We start from the raw sequence: 24673 nt of genomic DNA, 5'->3' as shown, positions 1-24673 counted from the left end.
TTCTTTCTTTCTTTCTTTCTTTCTTTCTTTCTTTCTTTCTTTCTTTCTTTTTCTCTTCCTTCCTTCCTTCCTTCCTTCCTTCCTCTCTCCCTCCTCCCTTCCTTCCTCCCTTCTATCCTTCCTTCCTCTCTTCCTCCCTTCCTCCCTCCCTCCCTCCCTCCCTCCTTTCTTGCTTTCTTATTGTTATGCAATCTAACTTGACAGATCTCTTATTTGTAGTATTCAGGTCATTTTTATTTACTGTGATAACTGGTATTTGCAGCTATGTTACCATCTTGGTATTTATTTTCTCTTTCATTTTTGTTTGTTCTTTTAGTCTTCCATACCCTCCTTACTTTCTATTAATTTGGTATTATATTTTATCCTCTATTAGCTCTTTACTAATACTTTTTATAATATTATTTTAGTAGTTTCCTAGGGATTGCCATCTACATCCTTGACTTTTCTAGTCTACCTTAAATTTATACTTTACCACATCCTGAGCAAGGAAAGAAACTTAGGGGAGTTTAAATATTCAACAGTTTTTAAAGTGTTAACATATTTTATATACAGTCGCCTATTTACCCTTTCTGTTATCTTTGTTCCTACAGTTCAGTGTTTCATCTGGAATTACTTTTCTATAGTCTAAACAAGTACTTTTAGTATTGTTTGTAGTGTGGACCTGCTGGCAATTAATCCTTCCAGGTTTTGCTTGTTTGGAAACATCTTTCTTGCATCTTTTCTTTTTTTTCTTGTGTCAATCTAAGAATGTCATTGCATTATTTTTGGCTTCCGTAGTTTGTATTGCAAAGTCAGCGATCAATTTTATTGTTCCTTTAAGGTAATGTGTCTTTTCCTCTCTGGCTGATTTTAAGATTTTTCTGTGTCTTTGGTTTCAGCATTTAGACTGTGATTATTTTATTTTATCCTGTTTGAAGTTTGCTGAATTTCCTGAATCTGTGGGTTAATGTTTTCAACAGTTTTAGAATATTTTTGGCCATTATGTATTCAAATATTTCTTGTGTTTTGTATTCTCTCTTCTTTCTGGAATTACAGTGATACATATGTTAGACCATTTAACTATGTTCCATATGTCTCATGCTTTGTTGTGTTTTCCCCTTCTTTTTTCTCTCTCTGCTTCCATTTCGATACTTTATGTTGACCTGTTTTTCATTTCACCAAATCTGTCTTTTACTCTGTCTAGTCTGCTATTAAACCTGTACAAAGAATTCCTATTTTCAGGTATTGTATATCTTCGTTCTAGATTCTTCTTTTTTTTTTTTTTTTAAGATTCCAACTCTGTTGAAATTGTTTTTCTTCTTCATCCATTTGTCCATCTTTTTATTGATTTTCTTATATTTGTAATAATTATTTCAAACTCCTTGTTTGAATTATCTGAATTATCTGAATTATCTCTGAGTCAGCTCCTCTTGTCTGTTTTTGCTCTCTTGTTTATTGGTCACATTTTCCTAGCTTTTTGCTTGTCTCATAGTTATTGTACCTTATACGTTTTGTATTTCAGAATTACTAAGATTGAAGATGATTTTATTTTCTCTCACAGAAAGTTCTTGCTTTCCTCTGTTAGCCAGATAGGATAAGAAACTGATTACTTCAAAAAATGTAATGAGTTCGTCTCGGTTTCAGTTTTAGTTGACCCAGTCTCTCTTGATAGTGTCTCTGCTTCTTGGCTGTGCCCCACCCCCCAGCTTTTGATTGAGACACAAGCAGGTCTCTAGCTCCGTATCCCTAAGTACTGTGGAAGATTTCATATCTGCCCTGTGAAGTTTTGAGTTTCACTCTTTATTCTTCCACATCATACAGCTCTTAAATTTGGTAATTTTTTTTTTTTTAAGGAGGAGACTATCATGTATTTTTTTTTAAGTTTATTTATTTTGAGAGAGACAAACAATGCGAGTTGGGGAGGGGCAGAGAGGGAGAGGGAGAGAGTGAGAGAAGCCCAGGCAGTCTCCACAATGCCAGGGCAGCACCCGAAGAGGCAGGGTTCAAACCCACAAAACTGAGATCGTGACCTGAGCTTAACCGACTGAGCCACCCAGGTGCCCTGAGACTGTTGGTATCTGTGGCAGGCTCCTCTTGCTGGTGGCGCTTCATGTCAAAGTACTTCCAGACTTCAGGGGATTTCGTCCTGCCCTCCAAGCCCTACCTCATCTCCCAGCCCTCCGTACAACCCAGCATTCAACAGATGTCCTGTGGAGAAAACTGGCTGCATGTTTGGGGCTCCTCCAAGTTTCATTCGTTTATGCCAACTCATGCAACCATCAGGAAATCCACTCTTTTCTCTTTTCCCTGGTAGAGCTTCAGACAGATAGAGTTTCTATGCCTATGCCAAGCCCAAGTCCCATCTTATGGTCCAAATGAGCAAACACCCTTGTAGAAGACAAGGCAGTTCAGCTCCCTTGGGAGGGCATTTCTCTCTCTGGAGTTTTATTTCAGTGCTGGTTTTAATTGTCATTGCTTCCATAGATCTCTGGTATCTGTGAAAAATATTTTTTGATATGTATCCTTTTCCCCCCACAGTTGCTGTAGCAGAAGTGATAGCTTCTAAATGGGCTACTGCATCTGCTTCGAAGCTAAAGTTTTTCCCTAGACATTGAATATTCTTCTATGATTGAAATGGCTATATAGCTTTCAAACATTTGGAATATATTCCATATCATACCTTATAATATTGTTGGAAATTTAGAGTACTTTTTTATTTTATAACAAATATCCTTGTATCTGAATTTCTGATTACATATTTGATGCTTTTCCTTAGTATAAATTTATAGATGTGCAATTGTGTGAACAGATATGCATTTTTTTAAATTTTATGATGGTGATATATATTAGGAAATTTCTGCCAAGAAATACTGTAGTAATTTACTTTCACAGTGTGTGAGAATTCTTAATTCCTGTGGGTGGTATATTAATAACATATGACAAGATTTTATGTCTTTTGTAATAACATGTACATGTTATCTTAATCTCCAGGAGAATTCAGAAAATGTTGACTCTCCTAAATACTGAACTCATTGTTATGGAATGCTATGAATCCTAGAAAAATATACATTATTAATTTTATTGGCATGTATATTTTGGTTAAAAACATAAAAATATATATTGTTCATGGCAACAGAAAAACAGATGTAAGCCAGACTTTTCATTTTGGCTGGTTTTGGCACACAGGAAACCTTTAGTCAATTTTTACTGATTAATTTGGACATGTCTTGCCTTTTACATTTTTCCTTTAATATCTTTAAGAGAAATTCCATGCTCTTTGGTTTCAGGGGAAGTGAAAGGATTTGTCTGTTGAAAATATTGCATGTCTTGATATGAATCAGGAGAAAAGAAAGTGTACTTGTTTCTTCTCCTATACTCTTTTTATTGGGACCTTCTATTACCTCCAAAAAAACACAGAAACCTTTGAGACTTACATGAGTCTAAGACTTAAAAATCATGTCTTTTCTTTATATGACTAGCTTTAAACATCAGCACTCTGGGTGCATGCTTTTTCATTTTAGGATTGGGAAACACCTATACTTCTAGAGAGATACAAATGTTTATTTTTTTTTAACCACTTATCAATAAAATTTGTTTTATTTTTTACAAAGCTATGTTTATACTACATAATTGTGTCTTCTGCCAAAACAGATTATATGTTGATGAATTAGTTAGTTAGTTAGTTAGTTGTTAAACTCAAGTTAGTTAACATACAGTGTAGTGTTGGTTTCAGGAGTAGACCGCAGGGATTCATCTCTTACATATGACACCCAGTGCTCCTCAGTGCTCATCCCAACAAGTGCCCTTCTTAATAACCCATCACCCATTTAGCCCATCCCTCTACCCATCTCCCCTCCAGCAACCCTTAGTTTCTTCTCTGTATTTAAGAGTCTCTTATGGTTTGTCTCCCTCTCTGTTTTTATCTTATTTTTCTTTCCCTTCCCTTATGTTCATCTGTTTTGTTTCTTAAATTCCACAGTGAGTGAAATCATATTTGTCTTTCTCTGACTTATTTCACTTAACATAATGCACTCCAGTTCCATCCACATTTTTGCAAATGGCAAGATTTAATTTTTTTCATTGTCAAGTAATACTGAGTTGTGTGTGTGTGTGTATCACACCCATTGTGTGGTACACACACACACACACACACACACATTTTCATCAGGTGATGGACATTTGGGCTATTTCCATAATTTGGCTATTGTTGATAGCACAGCTATAAACATTGGAGTGAATATGCCCCTTTGAATCAGCATTTTTGTATCTTTTGGACAAATACCTAGTAGTGCAATTGCTGGGTTGTAGGGTAGTTCTATTTTTAATTTTTTGAGGAAGCTCCATGTCATTTTCTAGAGTGTCTGCACCAGTTTGCATTCCCACCAGCAGACAAAAGGGTCCCCCTACTCCACATCCTTGCCAACATCTGTTGTTTCCTGAGTTGTTAATTTTAGCTATTCTGACAGTGTTGAGGTGGTTTCTCACTGTGATTTTGAATTGTATTTCTCTGATAATACAATACAGTGAGAATTGTATTTCTCCGATAATACAATGATGTTGAGTATCTTTTCATGTGTCTGTTAGCCATTTGGATGTCTTCTTTGAAAATGTGTCTATTCATGTTTTCTGCCCATTTCTTCAATGGATTATTTGTTTTTTGGGTACTGAGTTTGATAACTTCTTTTTAGATTTTAGGTACTAACCCTTTATCTGATATATCATATTCAAATATCTTCTCCCATTCCTTCAGTTGACTTTTAGTTTTGTTGATTGTTTACTTTGCTGTGCAGAAGCTTTTTATCTTGATGAGGGGCAGTAGTTCATTTTTGCTTTTGTTTCCCTTGTCTCCAGAGATATGTCAAGTAAGAAGTTGCTGTGGGTGAGGTCAGAGGGGTTGCTGCCTGTTTTCTCCTGTAGGAGTTTGATGGTTTCCTATCTCACATTTCGGTCTTTCATCCGTTTTGAATTTCTTTTGATGGATGGTGTTTTTTGATCACCAACAGTGATACAGTTGGATATTCCACTTCTATCACTCCTTGAGCCAGCTAGTTAAGATTAATACTTACTTGATTTTTGTTCAGAGATACTTGTTCTACTTAAAAAGTAAGACCCTTTAAAAGGGCACATGATCCTCAATATCCAGAAAAATGTACTTTCTCTTTCCTTTTGAAGTTTAACTTATGATTTTAAGTTATGGGAAATTTTAAGCATGTATAAAAGCCAAGAATATGCTATAATGCACCCTATTGTGCCCACCACCACTTTTGCTATTCCTGTCTTTTTGTTAAAAGATAGTTAATGATTTAAATGGGAATGCCTTTATCTTAGAATTGTAATGTATTTTTTCTACATAGCCTTTTTTTTAATATCACCCAATGGTCGTTTATTCAGTATGTAGTCCTCAAATTTCCTCAATTTGATTAAAAGTAAAGATTTCATTTTTCAGATTTGTCTAAAGCAGTTTCTAATGGTCACTAGGGTGTTTGTTTTCATTTTCTTTTTCTTCATGCGCCCAAGTGTAATAATGTTGAATATTGTTGCCTGTTAAATGATGTTTGTGAGGAAACCCTTGGACCAAATGTAAGAAGCATTACCTTGAAAATACAGTGGATGTGCAAACACTGAAGTCTTTTCAGATGTTGAAATGTTTTTCCAAGGGTGATATTTAGTGTCATGCATATTCAGAAAAGGGTTCTTATTCTCTTGAGCCAAAATTAGTATGCACAGGCACAATCTCTGTTTTTCTTAATTTCTTAGTGCAATTGACGTTCTTTATTTTGTTTCTGTATCACTCATGTGAAACTGATTGTTTCAGTGTGTTCCCTAGATGATCCCCTCATTGCTTTGTGTATTTTGAACGCTTTTTAAAAACTACTTTAAAAAAATAGGTACGGGGTTCTTATTTTTTAATTACCACTGCTTACACATGTGTACACACATACACACACACACACACACTCACATTTCTGGTAGATTGTTGAAAAGAGGATCTTTTAAAAGACAGGCTACTATGATAAGGGTGAGCTAAGTAGGGGAATGCAGTGGAGCTAAGGGTTAGGAAAGGCAGATACTTATGCATGAAATCCTACCAGCACACTAGATTCTGGGGTGAAGGCCAGTGGAATATTTTTGCTTGCTCAGGCATTGAAGTTATGCAAACAGAAGCTATTGCACACCCAGAGATTCTTGATTGAGAAAGTAAACTTGTACATTTGTTGTTTTTTTTTTTAATAGGTTCAAAAAGGCATTTGAATCTGAGCCATCACTACAGTCAGGAATTAATTATGCGGTCCTTCTCCTGGCAGCTGGGCACCAGTTTGAATCTTCCTTTGAGCTCCGGAAAGTTGGTAATTGCAGCTTGATAATTTTACATGGAAATCAAGAAACTGGACCCAACTTGGTACAAAGAAAAAGAATCATTGATAGATAGACGCTTTGCTTTTATCTTATCTGTCTTTCTGAAAAAAAATTACTATATCTTCTTGCTTAGTGTTTCCTACTATTGTGCCGAATCCTGATAATTGGGATGTAATTTGGTTTTTAGTTTATTTTACCTGTTTCTAAAAACCCCCTGGTTAATATTTATTGTTCCAGCACAAACTAAAATTGAAAATATGGGCTCTGCAGTCAGCTTCAACTCCTAAATAAGGTAGTGTTTGGAGCATTAGAAACATTTCCTATTTTAGATATAGAGAAGGAAGAAGAAGGAGAAGAGGAAGAAAAGATTTCTGACAGTTTCTATTTCTGATTCCCCTCTACACCTTCAAGCGCTGTGATTTCAGTGGTGTTGGAGGTGGAGCCTCCCTAAGCCCCCAGACCAGCAGGCCAAGCAGATGGCAGTCTTGGCAATGACCAGTCTCCTCAGAGACCATCTCTGGATTATAGCCGTTGACAGGATGTGCTTCTGTCTCTCTTATCTGTGGACATCATCTCATCTTCTTTGGAATTTGAAGAATTACGGCATCTTAGTGAATAAGTTTTGTGTGATTTTCTTTTCTGGCTTTCGTAGCATTTTTTAAGGTTTTACATACTGGAATACCATATTAGAATGGTGATGAGATTTTGCTCTCTCCTAGTGTCTAACCATTCTCTTTCAGGGAATCTTTCCAACTCTTGTAGGAGTCATTACTACAGACCTAGAAATATGCCATATTTTTCACAGACAGAAAAAATTCTTAGTGAATCCATGAATTGCAGAAGATTCTTTCACTTTAAGATTTTTAACTGGAGAAGGTTTTTTCTTCAGTTTTCCTTCAAGAAAAACGAGTCCTGCACTTTTTTACATTCGAGGGAAGGTATTATAAAATAGCCATGTGTAATGTTCTGGGAAATCCTTGATGGCAAATAAAGTTTGAGTATTAAGTAATTTTTGAAAGAGCCCAGACTAAAAGAATGATAAAATGCTTTTGCTACTGAATTGCACTGGTATTCAATGCACAAAGCTTTATTTAAAAAGATTTTTCAGTTGGTAAATGAAATCAGAGAAAATGCATTGCAACTTGTACTTTTCAGAAATTATTATTATAAACAAATTTGTATCTAAGGTTGATTTTCTAACTCTACACTAGCTAAAATTCTTTACATACTAGTGATCTAAAAATAATTTGTACTGCTGTATTCTTAAACTTAAGGAGAAGTTTCATCGAAGCCTCCAGATCATTACAGGAATTGACACTAATTTGCTTGTGTTGATAGAACAATAACATAGTGGTTTGAAAATGTACCTCTTCTAAATTCTCATCTTTAAGTTAAACATAGATTAAAATGATCAGCACTCTGCTAAGAGAATAGATCTCATCACACAAAAGAAATAATTATGTGATATGAATGAAGTGTTAGCTAACACTATGATAGTAGCCATTTTACAGTATTTAAGTGTATCAAAGGAACACATTTTACATCTTAAACTTATACGATATCATATGTCAACTGTATATTACAATAAAGCTGAGAGAAAAAAAGAATGGAGCTTTGAGGAACTATAATTAATATAACTTTCTACAGAAAACATACTTTAATTTTTTTTCCCAAGAACTCATTCACAGTATATGTTGAACAGGCATTTGAAAGCATATGAAGCTGAATTTTAAATTTTGGAAAGTGCAGAACATACACAGACTTAAAATGTGACTTGACAATGAATTTTTAGCCACTTCAAGAATGAAATTTTAGGTTTCTAAAGTACTGTGATACACACTCCAAATTTTATGTCCTTTATAACTAAAAGGCAATTAAAACTCACTGGATTGTACTCAATCATAAATTATGCTCATAATCATAGGCTGACCTAAAGTTGATTTTTTATGGCACAATAGGATTAAAAGGGTTTTCAAAGAAAAGCAAGAGTTAACTAGTCTAATATAATAATAATTATATGTGAGAAAGAAGACTGATAACACATTTTGCATATCTTAAAGATATACTTTTAAAAAGCATTTTTTTAAACGTTTATTTATTTTTGAGATAGAGAGACAGAGCATGAACAGAGGAGGGTCAGAGAGAGGGAGACACAGAATCTGAAACAGGCTCCAGGCTCTGAGCTGTCAGCACAGAGCCTGACGCAGGGCTTGAACCCACGGACCGTGAGATCATGACCTGAGCCGAAGTCGGCCGCCTAACCGACTGAGCCACCCAGGCGCCCCTAAAAAGCATTTTTAAATACTCTAATCAAATTTCTCAGTAATTTATATCTTCCTATATTTCTTCTCTTGACCCCCTGCAGTTGTACAGATTAGCCTGAATTAGTGACTTCCCCTTAGTAATCAGACTTTTTTTTTTAATGAAATCTCTTCTTCAGGTGCATTTTGAAATTTTGATTTTTTTATAAAAGGTAAGCAATTAAAATTTAAGATACCGTAAGATAATCACTAAGTTGGAGGCATCTAAACATATCATCTTAAATTTAAGATCTCTAAGGTAAAACTATTCTTAACTGTCCTAATCTATTGCCCAAAGACTCTCAATTCTGGTCATGTGTGTATTTGAGGTCAAGACTAACTACTTCATGATCTGTGCTTCACTTTCTCAGTTTTTGAATAATCATTGATATTTAGACTACTTAGAACTAGGATTTAAAACACAGAACCACAGGGACACCTGGGTGGCTCAGTGGGTTAAGCGTCAGACTTCAGCTCAGGTCATGATCTCACGGTACGTGAGTTCAAGCCCCGCGTCGGGCTCTGTGCTGACAGCTCAGAGCCTGGAGCCTGTTTCAGATGCTGTGTCTCCCTCTCTCTCTGACCCTCCCCCGTTCATGCTCTGCCTCTCTCTGTCTCTCAAAAATGAATAAACATTAAAAAAAATAATTAAAAAAAATAAAATAAAACACAGAACCACAAGGTGCCTGGGTGGCTCAGTCAGTTAAACGTCTGACTCTTGATTTCAGTTCAGGTCATGATGTCACAGTCCTGAGATTGAGCCCTGTGTGTTGGGCTCTGCACTGGTCCTGGAGCCTACTTGGGATTCTCTCTCACCCTCTCTCTCTGCCTCTCCCCCTGCTCATTCTCTCTCTCTCTCTAAGGAAAAAAGAAAAAAAAGCCACAGAACCACATCTTACATGTTCTTCCTATTTCTAGCTTCACAAGACTTAAAGTTAATATTCAGCTAAGTAACAGATGATTTCCCCATTTTTGTGGAATTTTTCAATCAACTATGAGACATTTTATGGGAGAGTCAGAATTAAGGGTTTGGTGATGTAATGATGATGTAATAAAAGAACAGGGTGCTTGGAATTGAGACAAACCACTCTTCAAATCTCATTTTTGGGGAGCAATCAAAATGAAATCTGTATTACTGAATATAAAAATCCATGATTCTATAAAGATAATTTAAAAAAGGAAGTCAAAACAAAAAATCCATCACCCACCACAACACAACTCATTTGTCATGTATAGGGATGACCAGTTTCTCAGAAAATTAGAAATTATAGGGAAGTGGGGCGCCTGGGTGGCGCAGTCGGTTAAGCGTCCGACTTCAGCCAGGTCACGATCTCGCGGTCCGTGAGTTCGAGCCCCGCGTCAGGCTCTGGGCTGATGGCTCGGAGCCTGGAGCCTGTTTCCGATTCTGTGTCTCCCTCTCTCTCTCCCCCCCCCCCGTTCATGCTCTGTCTCTCTCTCTCCCAAAAAAAAATTAAAAAAAAAAAAAAAAAAAAAAAAGAAATTATAGGGAAGAAATTACATCCCTTCCTTCCTTTTTTAAGAGATACCACAGCTCATCTAGCAGATGAGGTACAGCTCTTCATAAAGTATGCTGCATACTAAATGTATTAATCCCTGGGAGAGGGTAGTCTTCAAAAGAATTCTAGTTAATGAAGTGGAGGGAATGATAAGGCCGACATCGATAGTGATGTTGCAATAATGATCATCAGAACTAAAACCATTAAGTGAAAATGTTTCTTTTTCTTTATTTTAGAGAGAGAGAGAGAGTGCACACATGAGGGAGTAGAGGTAGAGAGGGGAATCCCAAGCAGGCTCTGCACTGCCAGCACAGAGCCCGATGCGGGTCCTGAACCCATGAACTCTGAGATTATGACCTCAGTCGAAACTAAGAGTTGGACACTTAACGGCCTGAACCACCCAGGTGCCCCAGAAAATGTTTATTTTTGTAAAAACTTCATTTCACCATATTTACGTGATACCGATGCTCACTCACACGTTGCTTGTTAGCCACAAAGGACAAATGTGCCTGTAGAATCCATTCTGTTTATGCCCCCGGGGATCCAGCTGTCAGCAAGCCAGCCAGAATCCCTAACAGTGAGATGGCCCAACAGTGCTTCTTCATGTGATGAACATGGAGTAAGCAGCAGTTCCCGTAAAGTAGTCTCACTCAGATTTTAAGACCTAATGTCCAGTTAATAAGAATGGCAGTGGCTATAAAAATGAGTTAGACAACACAAACATGTCAGATTCATGCCAAGGTCAAAGTTAAATGTCACTCTCATAATACGAACTTCTGGCATGTAAGCATAAATCAGAAATTTTCTTTTAACACTAGTACTGTGATTTTCCTATTACACATTGTCATAGTCCCTGTTTAAATGTTTGACATGATTTGCTGCTAGATCAATCCTCGGTTCAATGTTCTGCAAGCATGACACAATAAAAAGAGCTCATTTCAAATGAGGTTAGTAGAGACACCTATTTTCAGTATCTCATTTTCTCCATGCACTTTCTTCTTTCCTTTGCATTCATTGAATTTTTTTATTATACCTAGATAGGACATCGTGCATGTTGTTGCATACCTGTGTATAATTTTTTCATCTTATGAAATTTTAAGGAGGCAAAGCTATTCTCTTTCTTAGTATCACAAAATGTGAAGGATTCCCAAATGGACTTTTTCTTCTTTTTTCTTTTTTTCTTTTTCTTTATTTTCTTTGTAGAGACAGAGAGATTGTGAGTGGGAGAGAGAGTGTGTGAGAAAGAGAGAGAGAGGGAGAATCCCAAGTAGGTTCCACACTCAGCTTGGTGTCTGACACGGGGCTTGATCCCACGACCCTGAGATCATGACCTGAGCTGACATCAAGAGTTGGGTGCCCAACCAACCGAGCCATCCAGGCTCCCCACAAATGGACTTTTTCTTGAAATGCTCAGGGTTTAAGTGTAATTATATCATAAAAAGTGGCATAGCGTTTTTTAAAGATTATTTTGTTTTGTTAAAGTATCGTTTTCCAAAAAAATTCATACCTCTCAGGAAATATAAAATAGAGCACTTGTAAAACATTTTATTTAGCTCCGTTGATATGGAAAAGAGGATATGTCCAGTTCAAAGTGCATTTAAGAAGCTAGGGTATTCATAGATCAATTAACAAGAAATGTTAGGGTAAGATTTCTGAGTTTGACTGAAAAAACAAAATTAGGCCAAATAGGTCATAAATCTTAGGGATTATCTGTTTTACTACTAGACAAAAAATATTTGCATCTCTACTGAACAAAACATGCAAGTTAACAAGTAAACTTATCTAAGTCTGAGATCTTTAATAAATAGTAAACAATGAATGTTTTACAAGTGTTCTATTTTATATTTCCTGAGAGGTATGAATTTTTTTGGAAAACGATACTTTAACAAAACAAAATAATCTTTAAAACAGTGAACTTGCCACACTTTCCCTGGACAGCCCTTGAGGTACCTGATGCCACTGTGGGATATGGAAATGAAATGTCCCAGTTTTTTACCTTAGTCCCAAATCTCAGATAATTTCCCTGATACTTTAATGTTGTGAATACTAGTGGCAATTAACAATTTTACAAGGATATATTCTTTTTCAACAAAGGAATGCAAATGCAAAAATAATAGAAGGCAGAGTAGAGACAAAAATGTATAATGAAATGCAAAAAACCCAGAAGAACCAAAACAATGTTGAAAAAGAACAAAGTTGGAGGATTTACATTACCTAATTTTTCAAATCTTGTTACAAAGCAACAGTAATCAAGACAGTGTTATCTGCCACTTTCCTTATTTCTTAAACTTTCTAAGTATATAATTGTTTTTGCATATAAAATTATTATTAATTATTGCCTAATTATACTCAATTATTATTTTATTAATTATTTTTGTTGCTATTTATCATTATTGAATTGACCCAATTATACTCAATTCTATGAGTGATAGAATTGCATCATATTTCCCTTTCAAGTAACTAAAGAATCCTTGTTGTTATAAGGGAAGTAAGGTGGTTACACAACAAGGTGTTACCACCTTTTAATTTATGCATATACAGTGCAGGCATATATTAAAATTCTGGAATGATGCACATCCAAGTGACAGTGGCAATTATCTTTGGACTTTCAAATTAAAGTGATTTTTTTTAAATGAACTTAAACAACCCTTTTATAATTGACACTTAAAGCTATTTGAATCTGAAAGGAGGAAATAAAAGCTTATTGTATTTTAATAAAATGTCTGGCTTTTTTTTTTTTTAATTAAAAAGGCTCTGCCTGGGTGCTGTGTGTTTGTAACATTGTACTTCCTGTTGATCTTCCAGGGGTGAAGCTAAGTAGCCTTCTTGGTAAAAAGGGAAACTTAGAAAAACTCCAGAGCTACTGGGAAGTTGGATTTTTTCTGGGTGCCAGTGTCCTGGCCAATGACCACATGAGAGTCATCCAAGCATCTGAAAAGCTTTTTAAACTGAAGACGCCAGCATGGTAATAGTGAAGTGTTATGTGTTTAAGCAATTACTTTTAATAAACAACTCTTATCACTTATTTCCAAATTGTTATATTTGTTGAACTGACGATTAGATTGAATTTATTTGCTTATAGAACAAAATGTAGAATTTAGAGGAAAACCTCATGTTCATAAATAAAATGTGTTGAATATAAGTTCTGGTGGTTTTGGGCATAGGTGAGGTCTGCTTGCCTTCAGCTTAGCCTTTTCATGACATTGACCAACCCGCTAGCCCAAGTTGGCTAGGGTTACCCAGAGGAATCATGCAGAGGCCTCACATTTTGCACCTGCAAATCGAATCGGTAGATTGACAGATTTTTATCCCAACCTCCCCCGTTTCTGCCCCAAACGTATACCCTGTGTTCTCTTTATGACCTAATCTGTTTTGGGATTCTCATTGTTGATTTTCACTTCTTTATGCTAAGGCTTGTTAATGCATTTGAATGTTTCCTATATGTGTGTATTTTTCTCATTTCAATTGTTCCTGGAGTGCCCCCAAGTCTCATCATTATGTATGTGGTAATTGAAGAGATGAGAGCAAAATTCCATGTGCATTTAGGACTGTTTTGGAAAACAATGCTGATTTTATTATATATCATGTGTGATGATCACTAGCCGTAAAGACTTTAAAAGGTTGACCATGATATCAAGAAAGGCTCAGGGCGGCTCAGAGACTGGACCACTGACTTGTTTTCATCAAAGGAACCACTTGAGGAGATGCTTACCACCGTAGGTCCCCATGGCTTCCTAAAAGAATTCCTCACGTTCAGGTCTTCTCATTAGCAAACCCTCCCCAGTATCACACTTACAGTGATCTTCCCAAAAATTCATGTCTGACCCTTCCCCTCCACTGAAATCCTTAAATCAATATGGTTGAATGGCTCTTCACAGCCTAAGGGATAAAGTCCACCTCCTTGGCTGGTGAACAAGGTTTACCTTTAGTCATTCCAGCCTCCGATCTTGTCACACCCCCCGGTTACACTGCTCTCCAGTCACATGAAATGTGCCAGACTGTGGCTTCATGCATTTGTGTCTCAGCACACGCTGAGAAGGCCTCTTCCGGGGATCTTCTCTACCTGGGGACCTTCCTAAATCTGCCCACAAACCAGACCCCCACCTAAAACCCTTTTCTGCATCCGGATAGAAGCACGTGGGTGTTATTGCATAAACACATGTGATTAGTTCATCTCATGAAATCTTCTTTCGTGTTTGTCATTTTTAAATTAGGGGTGCCTGGGTGGCTCGGTCGGTTAAGTGTCTGACTTTGGCTCAGGTCACGATCTCGCGGTTCATGGGTTTGAGCCTTGCGTCAGGCTCTGTGCCGACAGCTCAGAGCCTGACTTTGGTTAATTGTATCTCTGTGTATTGGTAGCCCTACTGATGTTTAGGTTGCTTGGCTATCCCTTTTACATTCCTGTCTCCTCGGCACTGTGTGCAGCTACTTAGGAACAGGGTTGTACTATTAGTGCGATGTCAACAGCAGGTGTTCAGCAAATGACATGAAATAAATGAACCAATAAATGCCTGTGTTACATGCCGCCAAATCTGTCATTTGTTTACAGTGATCATTCTGATGGTCCAGAAGGGGCTGAAGCACAGGTCCAAAGAGCTTTGGTGTGAGGTATCCCAGCTTCTGTTGACAAGAAAGCAGACATTATTTTATGCAACAGTAATAACCACAAAACAATGCCTTAAGTGTCCATTCACTTAATGTTGATGTCCATGTTTATAGCTTATGAAGTACTTGCAAACCCACTAACTCATGTAATTATCTCGCTCCTCATTTTTTCCTAACTTTTTCCTTTGAGGCGCCATCTGTCTTGTTAGGTTGGAGGGTATTTGTATAATATATCAGCTGAGTTGCTTCAAAGCAAAATAATGATCCCTTATGAAGGGTCTATTTAGAAAAGCTTTCTCATGGAAGCATATTTTAAGACATGTGCATTAACCACTCCCTTGAATAGAAGACAGGCATTTTTGTAAAAGTCATGTTTTCAGCAGATGTACCAGTCAGTCCAAGCTATTTAAGCCCTCTGCACCTCAGTTTCCTCATCTTTAAAATGATGTTATAACAGCCTACTTTATTGAATTTTTGTGAGGTACAGAGGAGACAACGTACGTGAAAGTACATGGCATATAACAAATAATGAGTAATGTGTGGTGAATCGGAATACCTAAATATTAACGCTATATTTCAATTACATCCACAGATTAAAACCAGGATACATGGGAACAGGTGGTTCTAAATTTGCCCATTGTGTGTTTTATATCTTTTCATTTTTAGGTACCTCAAGTCTATTGTAGAGACAATTTTGATATATAAGCATTTTGTGAAACTGACTACAGAGCAGCCTGTGGCCAAACAGGAGCTGGTGGACTTCTGGATGGATTTCCTGGTGGAGGCCACAAAGACAGATGTTACTGTAGTTAGGTTTCCGGTGAGTACTCTTCATTTAACTTAACTTTAAGTGCATTTCTATTTTGTTTCTTTTATTTAAAGAACATCTTGCACTGTGATTTTAATAGTACTAGTGTTACTTTTTTAAAATAACTTCTCACAATCAGAGAAGTGAGATACGTCTTTATGTTTTTGCCATGAAATTGGGTGATTTCTTGTGATAAGTTGTAAAGTGTGCTTTCCAAGAAAAGATTGTCTCTTGCTTAGCGCAGTTAGTCAACATATCGCTTCCGACCAGACACAAGGGTGCTGTGAATTCATACTACAGTTTTGTTAACATTGTCATCAGTATCGTTACCATTATTGTGGTGAAAAGTGTCAAGCTCACCTGGGTCGTTATTCCATCTCGACCACTCGTTACCCACATGGGTCAGAGTTAGATTTAGTGTCCCTAGCCACCTTTTACAATGCCTTAGATCATGAGAAATGAGGACTCATAGGTTCCAGTTTGCAACTTATTTTGGCCAGATATAGATATAGATACACGTATAGTAGACACACACACACTTTTAAAAATATATTGCTCATCTTCTCAGCTGGTGCCTTTCCCATCCTGATGGCTCTCAGAATGCCATCCAGAGCAGTATAAGCTTAGCATCTGATTCAAGAATTACCAAGTCACTGTGTGCACTAATCTCCTCCCACGTCAAAGTGATGCCGTAAAACTCTGTTTGAGCTCTCTAGTCCAGTCCTCCCTATTCAGGTGGTAACCACGCTCAATTCTTTTTCTCTAATTCTTGTTCTCCAGTTCTTGCTTGTAGGATCATCTGTTTCATTTCATTAAATCCACTGCTGGCATTAACACGCTTTCTTTACTCTTCCTTCCCGATGAAGCCTTGAGCTCCGCAGGATCTTCATTTGAAAAGCCTTTCAAACTAAAACACTTTGTTTTCTAGCCTAGATAATGTGTAACCTAGGAAAATACTTATCTCAGAGTGAGCTGGCAGCATGCCTTCAGCTGATGCTCTGATGATAGCAAACGTGGGGAAAGAAGACAGCACAGAACTGAAGTATCTAATTGACTGTTGACTTGATTGAATAGAAAATCAGCTATGAAAAGAAACCACTCATATTAGCTATTCTGAGCTAATTTAAATTAGTTTAATGTGAATTTGTCTGTCATGATATGAATATAAAAAAATAAAACTCGAAAATAGTAAAAGAGACGTTAGGAGAATATAGGTATATACTTTGGTGAGAGAGGCTTTCTTAATTAAGCAAGAAAGGGACCTTTAAGCCCTAAAGGCAAATGTTGACCGATTTGATTTCATTAAAAATTCTAACTTTTGTTCAGTGAAGAACACCATAAACATGGCAAATGCTAGACAGGGAGAAAATATTTAATATTAATGTGGCAAAATGATCAATTTGCCTAATTGCACAAAGGAAAAAAAAACAACTCCTACTAATTGGTAAGCAAAAGAAAAAGAAAATGGGCAAATCACATGAAAAGATAATAACCTCACTGGCTAGTCAAAAATGCAAATTAAAATGAGACATTGTACCTGTGCCATTTTGCACATGTGCACATCTGTCTGTAGGATAAATTCCCAGAAGTGAAATTGATTGATATTGCCCCGTTGCCCTCCATAGGAATTGTATCAATTGACATTCTCACTGGCAACATTCGAGACTGACTATTTTCCGAAAGTCTCTCCTAAAAGGTGTGTTTATCATATTTGTACTTTTTTAAACTTACAGATGAAAAAATGGTGTATTAGGATGGTTTTAATTAGTGTTTCTCTTATTATGTGTCAGGTTGTGCATATGATTAAGTTTGTGTTTAAAAGACTATTCGGTGGTAGGGCACCTGGGTGGCTGAGTCAGTTAAGCATCCGACTTTGGCTCAGGTTATGGTCTCATGGTTCGTGGGTTCGAACCCTGCATCGGGCTCTGTGCTGACAGCTCAGAGTCTGGAGCCTGCTTCAGATTCTGTGTCTCCCTCTCTCTCTGCTCCTCCCCCATTTGCACTCTGTCTCTCTCTCAAAAATAAATAAGCATTAAGTAAAAGACCACTCAGTGATTAAAATAATAATAATAATAATAATAATAATAATTTGTTGCCAACATTTAAAAATAAAGAGAGTTGGTTCTTTAGTGCCAGCTATGATGGAGTAAATGGTATTGGTATTGGTACTGCTATAAATAACTATAAAAATCTGGACAAAATACGTAAAATACTGTTTGTAGACATTAAATAGCAGTCATCGCAGGGTTGTGATCCTTGAGCAGGGAGGTACTGGAGTTGAGTCCCACCTTCACCTGCTTTTTTTCTGTAAGGTGTTTTTCTGTCTGCAGCCCAAGGAGGTGGAGCCCTAGCAGGGAATAGCATCCTCCCTGGGCAGAGCAGGCAGGAAGGAGTGTTTGGGACTCTCAGACAGATGGAGAGGGTGTTGGAGAAGGGGGAGCCTTGAAGAATGAATCCCAGGATTCTGTGTGGGTATTTCCCTTGAGTCCTAGGACAGCCTCTAGATAGTGTGAACAGGGGGTAAGCACAGTGTAAGGAACCACAATTACTGGTCCCAGTATTTGACTAAAATTGGATTTTAGATGAAACCTGTGTAGGTTAAGTAAACCTTATCAAAGGAAATTCCCTTGCTATATAGAGGACCAGGACCAGAAGTGGTAGAGAGCATTCTTTTGAAGGGTGAGAGCTGAGCAAATATCCCAGAGCTTAACCAATGCAGGGATAAGATGTTGGCCTTTGGGTGATGAGACCTTGCTGAACACCCCAAGCATTTAGTGGCGACATAGAAAGCCCTTGCCCTAGGAGAAAAGGTGAAACTAAAACAGATCCACCCTAACAAAGCTGTAAGAAAACTAAGTCTTGATAGGATCAAGATGAAGCACTGATAATTTGACCGCTAGCTAGGGAGCAGGGGTGGGGAAACTTCTGGGAGGATATGATCCAGAGCCTCTGCATTGTGTCATTCAGACACAATCAAAGATTACTAGACATTCTAAGAAGCAGAAAAAAGTGATGGATAACAAAGAGCTAAAACAGCCAGCAGAGGCAGGCCCAGAAGTGATTCGCATATTAAAGTGACCACATAAGACTTCAAATAACTATAATTACTATGTTAAAGATGATAAAAAGAAAGACAAAATAAATGAAAAGGCAGTCAACTGAAAAATAAAGTTTATAAGAAAGCCAAGTGAAAATAAGGACAGTTCATACAAAAATCTAGATTTTTAGCTATTGAAAAGTGAAAGGAACTGACAATCTGTGACTGGCCTTCTCCACAAGCAACAACCTACTAAGTCAGCTAGCTGGTGCCATGTTAGATGCTGGTTACAGTCCCATCCTTCCTGCTTCACCCTCTGCCTTTCCCACTGGGCCCACTCCCTGCAACCATTGGAGTTTGCTCCCCCTGTATCACCACATAGAAAAAATCATGTTTCTAGTACTTGTGGTGTCATATCAGTCACTAACTCATTATGTCTTTAGAGTCTTTAGTTCATACTCATGAAGGCCACTGTAGGTCTTGATTGGGGTGATAGCATTATCCTTCTTTTAGTGTGGATCTGACTAAAATCAAGATGATTTATATTAGAAGTATTTTATTTGATTGTTTCCATTTATTTCACCACCATATCTGTTCTCATTCCTCGAAGAAATACTAGTGACCCTGGGTAAAAGAAAACAGACAAAAGTTTCTTAGCAAAATGATTTGAATGGTCCCATCAGTTGTTATTATTTGGGTTCAGTTCAGTTGATTCTTTTTTCTCACCTCTCTTCTATGTAGATTTTCTTTCCTTCCTACATTGAACAGTTAGGAAACCATCAACCCATCACCCCAGGCTGGGTGAGAGGAGAGGAGAATGCTGCTTTTACGGACTCTTATAGGAGCTGAGACATGTACCTCTATTTAATATCTACTCTGTATATAGGGTGCCTGGGTGACTCATTCGGTTGAGCATCTGACTTTGGCTCAGGTCATGATCTCACTGCTCATGGGTTTGAGTCCCACGTCAGGCTCTGTGCTGACAGCTCAGAGCCTGGAGCCTGCTTCAGATTCTATGTCTCCCTCTCTCTATGCCCCTCCCCTCCTTGTGCTCTGTATGTGTGTCTCTCTCTCAAAAATAAATAAACGTTAAAAATTTTTTTTAAAAATCTACTCTGTATAGCTTATAGGCCTTATACTGCCGTCATTCCCACTTCAGATGCAAGAAGTTAGCAGTTAATTTTACTTTTTTAAAAATTTTGTTTAGCAGTTAATTTTAATGTTAACCAGTATAAAAGATTAGAAACTAAAAGGAAGCATGTTTATATTTCAAGTGAGTTGTGTCTAGCCAGGTTTGTCAAATTGCCTTTTTCCTTCTCCCTTCTCAGTCTTTCTGTTACCTCTGTAATGTGTGCCATAAATTCCTCCCATTTTGTCATTTCAAGGGTAGAACACTTCAAAGGTCTCAACAAATGTTAGATGATGATAATTACAACCAATGTTTTTCCCTATCTCGACATGGGAAAACATAGGTCGGATTTTATTTGTTAGAAATATTTGAGACACAATAAAGACATAATTTGAGAAGAGAGGAGATAACCTGATGTTGTGTTTTTCTAATGTTAAATTCTGTGCCCACATAATTAGAGAAAAAGGTATATTCTCATTTGTTGGTATAGTGACTTGGAAGCTATTTTGGAAGACCCACCTTTTATTCCCGATTATTCATTTTCATTTCACAAACACTGGGATACTCATATTTGAAAGCACTAATTCTGCCAAGTTTAGATTGAAAATTTATTTCCATTATTAATCAGTACCACTTCACTCTCTGTTGATTGGAATTTGGACCTTGATTTACCTGGTATGTTCCTAAATCAGAGTATGTTCCCTGGTGGACTCTTACTGTGCTTTATTTGTAATCTGTTCTATCTTATTTTCATAACTAGAGCCTGACCAAGAATTAAGCCCTTGCAGTTTTTTTATACTTAAGAGTAAAGAAAATTTTGTCTTCCTAATCTGCTTTCTGTAGTTCTCTGTGTTCTAATTTAAATAAATTTACTTTGTGATAAATATAGCATAAAATCAGGGGTGCCTGGGTGGCTCAGTCAGTTAAGTGTCTGACTTCGGCTCAGGTCATGATCTTGAGGTTTGTGGGTTTGAGCCCCACGTTGCTCTCTGTGCTGACAGCTCAGAGCCTGGAACCTGCTGCAGATCCTGTGTCTCCCTCTCTCTCTGCCCCTCCCCTGCTCATGCTCTGTCTCTCTCTGTCTCTCAAAAAATGAATAAAATGTTTAAAAAAAATTTAGAAAAACAAAGATAGCATAAAATCAGTACTAAGTTTGCAGTGCATGGCCAAGAGTCAGGTTGCTAATCCATGTGCCTTCTTGCTCAGATTGCACGCTAGATCACAGTGTAGTGTGAGTCCATAATCCCTTGCTGATAGAATCTTCTGAAGGGTTTTTGGGTTTTTCCTCCACTTTTATTTGGTCAACTTATTTGATAGAAGATTCTTTCTAAAAGCCACTTTCCTTGAGTTTTAAGCAGTGGGGTAGAAAGAACTATTCTAGTTTCTCTGATAGTTTAGTATTGGCTTTCCTTTCCTTTTAAAATATTCCTACTTGGGGCGCCTGGGTGGCTCAGTCGGTTAAGCGGCCGACTTCGGCTCAGGTCATGATCTCGTGGTCTGTGAGTTCGAGCCCCGCGTCGGGCTCTGTGCTGACAGCTCAGAGCCTGGAGACTGTTTCGGATTCTGTGTCTCCTTCTCTCTGACCCTCCCCCATTCATGCTCTGTCTCTCTCTGTCTCAAAAATAAATAAACGTTAGGGGCGCCTGGGTGGCGCAGTCGGTTAAGCGTCCGACTTCAGCCAGGTCACGATCTCGCGGTCCGTGAGTTCGAGCCTGCGTCAGGCTCTGGGCTGATGGCTCGGAGCCTGGAGCCTGTTTCCGATTCTGTGTCTCCCTCTCTCTCTGCCCCTCCCCCGTTCATGCTCTGTCTCTCTCTGTCCCAAAAATAAATATAAAAAAAAAAAAAAAAAAAGTTGAAAAAAAAAAGTAAATAAACGTTAAGAAAAAAATTTTTTTTAAATATTCCTACTTAAAGACTGCATGGGAAATTTGAGCTAAGTAGGTGCTTTTAAGCGTCTGTACAAACAGATAATAGTTGAAGTACCTTTAAAATTCGTGCATGTGTGGCATTTTGATGTTATCTGTACCTAATACCAGATATTAGTAATAATATGCTACATCCTTTGAGAGAGATTCTCAACTCACTTATTACATATCCCTCATACATCTCCAAAACAGGAGTCGGTTTTATTTCTCTCACTCACAAGGCTAAATATATCATTAGTGAAGATCCCAGTTTTATCTTAAAGCAGTGCAAAAACATTTTTATTATTTCATACAGCTATGTCCTTTCCTTTGCCTTATATATAAAACTCAATAATAACCAGAATCATTTCTCACTCTATTTACATGGGTATGAAAAACATGCTACCACATCTTGATGGTAAGGTGTGGCAGGAGAAAACCTAAAATAGTATGTGGCACTCTATATGTAGAATCTTTTCTATGTACAGAATTATTTACCACATTTCTGCCCTTTTTTTGGACATATTTATATTTATAGAAATAGATTATGCATGTGTTGCAAGATAAAATAAAAGACTTTAAAAATATATCATTAGAGGGGCACCTGGGTGGCTCAGTCACTTAAGTGTCTGACTCTTGGTTTTGGCTCAGGTTGTGATCTCACAACTCATGAGTTTGAGCCCCATGTCAGGCTCTGCGCTGACAGCACGGAGCCTGCTTGGGATTCTCTGTCTCCCTCTCTCTCTGCCCCTCCCCCTGCTTGCACACACACTCTCCCTCTATCTCAGTAATAAATAAATAACAAAAAATTTTTAAAAATACATCATTAGAGTAGATTCCCTGGGAATAGTGAAACCAATATATGGACTTTAAAAATTTATTTCCAATTTCTTTAGCAAAAAAAAGTGATGCATCATGGGAACTTATAATAATACCATAAAATGCTCAAAGGACTCATAAGGAAGGCAACAATTAAGAATTAAAATGGTTTTACTGCAGCAGTGGACCCAGAGCCTCATCTGATAACCTCCCACATCAGTGCAGTGTTGTTATAACAGCTCTAAATGATTTAAATCTGAAGTCACTAATATTTGTTTCTTTGCCTTATGTTTTCAAGGTGTTAATATTAGAACCAACTAAAATCTATCAGCCTTCATATTTGTCTATCAACAATGAAGTTGAGGAAAAGACAATATCTATTTGGCATGTGCTTCCTGATGACAAGGTAAATTGTGTAATTATTAACACATAAGCATTAAAGGACTTTATTATATATTCCAGCAAATACCTGTATTAGTTAAGAAGAAATAGCTTACCATGTATTTATCTTGGCATAAATACTTATATCCTATAATATAAAATTTGTTAAACATGGATTATGAATTTCACTCACTTAATAAAATAACTGAACCTATTTGCATTTTTATTTTAGATGGCATAACCATCTAAAGTAAGCCTGAAATTAGAAGATTATTTTGTTTTGTAAACTCATGCTATAAATTAAATTATATTTCAGAGAAATGATCTTAATATATATGACTTACAAGATGCCTATCTTTTTTTGAAATTATATTTATTTTTTTTTTAAGTTTATTTTTGTGTGAGAGAGACAGCACAAGCAGGGGAATGGCAGAAAGCAAGGGTGACACAGAATCTGAAGCAGGCTCCAGTCTCTGAGCGGTCAGCACAGAGCCCGACGCGAGGCTCCAACCCATGAACCGCAAGATCATGACCTGAGTTGAAGGCAGACACTTAGCTGACTGAGCCATCCAGGCGCCCCTAAGTTATATTTATTTATTTTGACAGAGAGAGAGCAAGTGATCATGAGCAGGAGAGGGACAGAGAGGCAGAGGGAGAGAGAGAATCCCAAGCAGTCTCTGCACTGTCAGCATGGAGCCCAACGCACAGCTCAAACCCATGAACCATTAGCTCATAACCTGAGCTGAAATCAAGAGTTGGGTACTCAACTAAGCCACCCAGGTGCCCCAAAAGATGTGTATCATAATTCTAGGGAGCCTATCATAATAATGCCACTCTAGTCCTACCCGAGTATGATTATAGTTAGCATTCCATGACACTGTTGGGTTATCTAAGCAGCTGCTCAATTTCACATTAGTCACTGGCTCCATGTGCCGACACAATATGAGCAGGACTGTGTTGCCTTGGCTTTCAGAAGGGTCTGAAATGCTCTCATTTCCACTCCTCACAGTCATTTGGATAACCCTTTCCACTTCTGTATTTTATTAGTTTTAATATGTGTACAAATCCTACTATTTTTTAAAAATAGAAAAATTTCAAGACTTGATTCCAGTTCATGTGATAAACCACAGAAATGAGAGAAGACGTGTGGCAAAGCAGTTTTGTGAGGTTTTTGGTAATTGTTTTCCAAAATACCCTTATAATTTTCCTTACCAATCATCCATGCACTCAACACATATTTACAGAGCACTTACTCTGTGACAGGCACTACCAGGCACTGTGTTAGGCAGTAGGGAAACAGATGTGTACAAAATAAGCGAAATTTCTGCCTTTCTACTCAGGCAGTAAATAAATAAATATAGAAGTGTATTCAGTGATGAATGTGATACAGCACAAAAGGGGGAATTAGGACGTACAGTTAGAGAAATGGGCTTGCAATTTTTAGAAATGTCAATTTCAATGTTTTTAAATGTCTTTGAGTCAACAGTCCTGGGTTTAAGTCCTGTCTCTGCCCTTGGCAACATGGCTTCTGCATGTTGCAGTATCTTTATCTTTAGAATGGGATAGTAGTAATATCCATCTCAAAAGGTTATTGTTAAAATTAAATGAAATAGTATAGGTAGGGTATATTGCACAGAGCCTGACATGTAATAAGTGTTGTTTTCACAACAATAAAATTTATGGCAAAACACATATGAACTAATCCCTAACCTATCCCTTAGAACTTAACCTGGCTTAGCTCTTTAGATGAAATAGCAGCAATCATTTGGGAGGTTGTTGGCATCATATTAGGGCACTGTGATATTGAGATTTATAGTAAGAAATAAATATTTGGTCT

General features: G+C 37.4%; 1 protein-coding gene across 2 annotated transcripts in view; it reads left to right on the top strand.

Annotated features, from left to right (window-relative positions):
• MAP3K5 (mitogen-activated protein kinase kinase kinase 5) overlaps positions 1-24673 on the top strand; it is a 204885-nt gene that overhangs the window by 103618 nt on the left and 76594 nt on the right. For both annotated transcript variants that reach the window (XM_049654422.1, XM_049654423.1), the window contains exons 8-11: positions 6214-6326; positions 12959-13118; positions 15425-15578; positions 22754-22861. In XM_049654422.1, coding sequence (XP_049510379.1) covers positions 6214-6326; positions 12959-13118; positions 15425-15578; positions 22754-22861 — 535 coding nt within the window. The remainder of the gene's footprint in view (positions 1-6213; positions 6327-12958; positions 13119-15424; positions 15579-22753; positions 22862-24673) is intronic.

This window comes from Panthera uncia (assembly GCF_023721935.1).
Source record: "Panthera uncia isolate 11264 chromosome B2 unlocalized genomic scaffold, Puncia_PCG_1.0 HiC_scaffold_24, whole genome shotgun sequence".
NCBI classification, from domain to species: Eukaryota; Metazoa; Chordata; class Mammalia; order Carnivora; family Felidae; genus Panthera; species Panthera uncia.
This window is presented reverse-complemented; position numbering and strand designations above follow the sequence as displayed.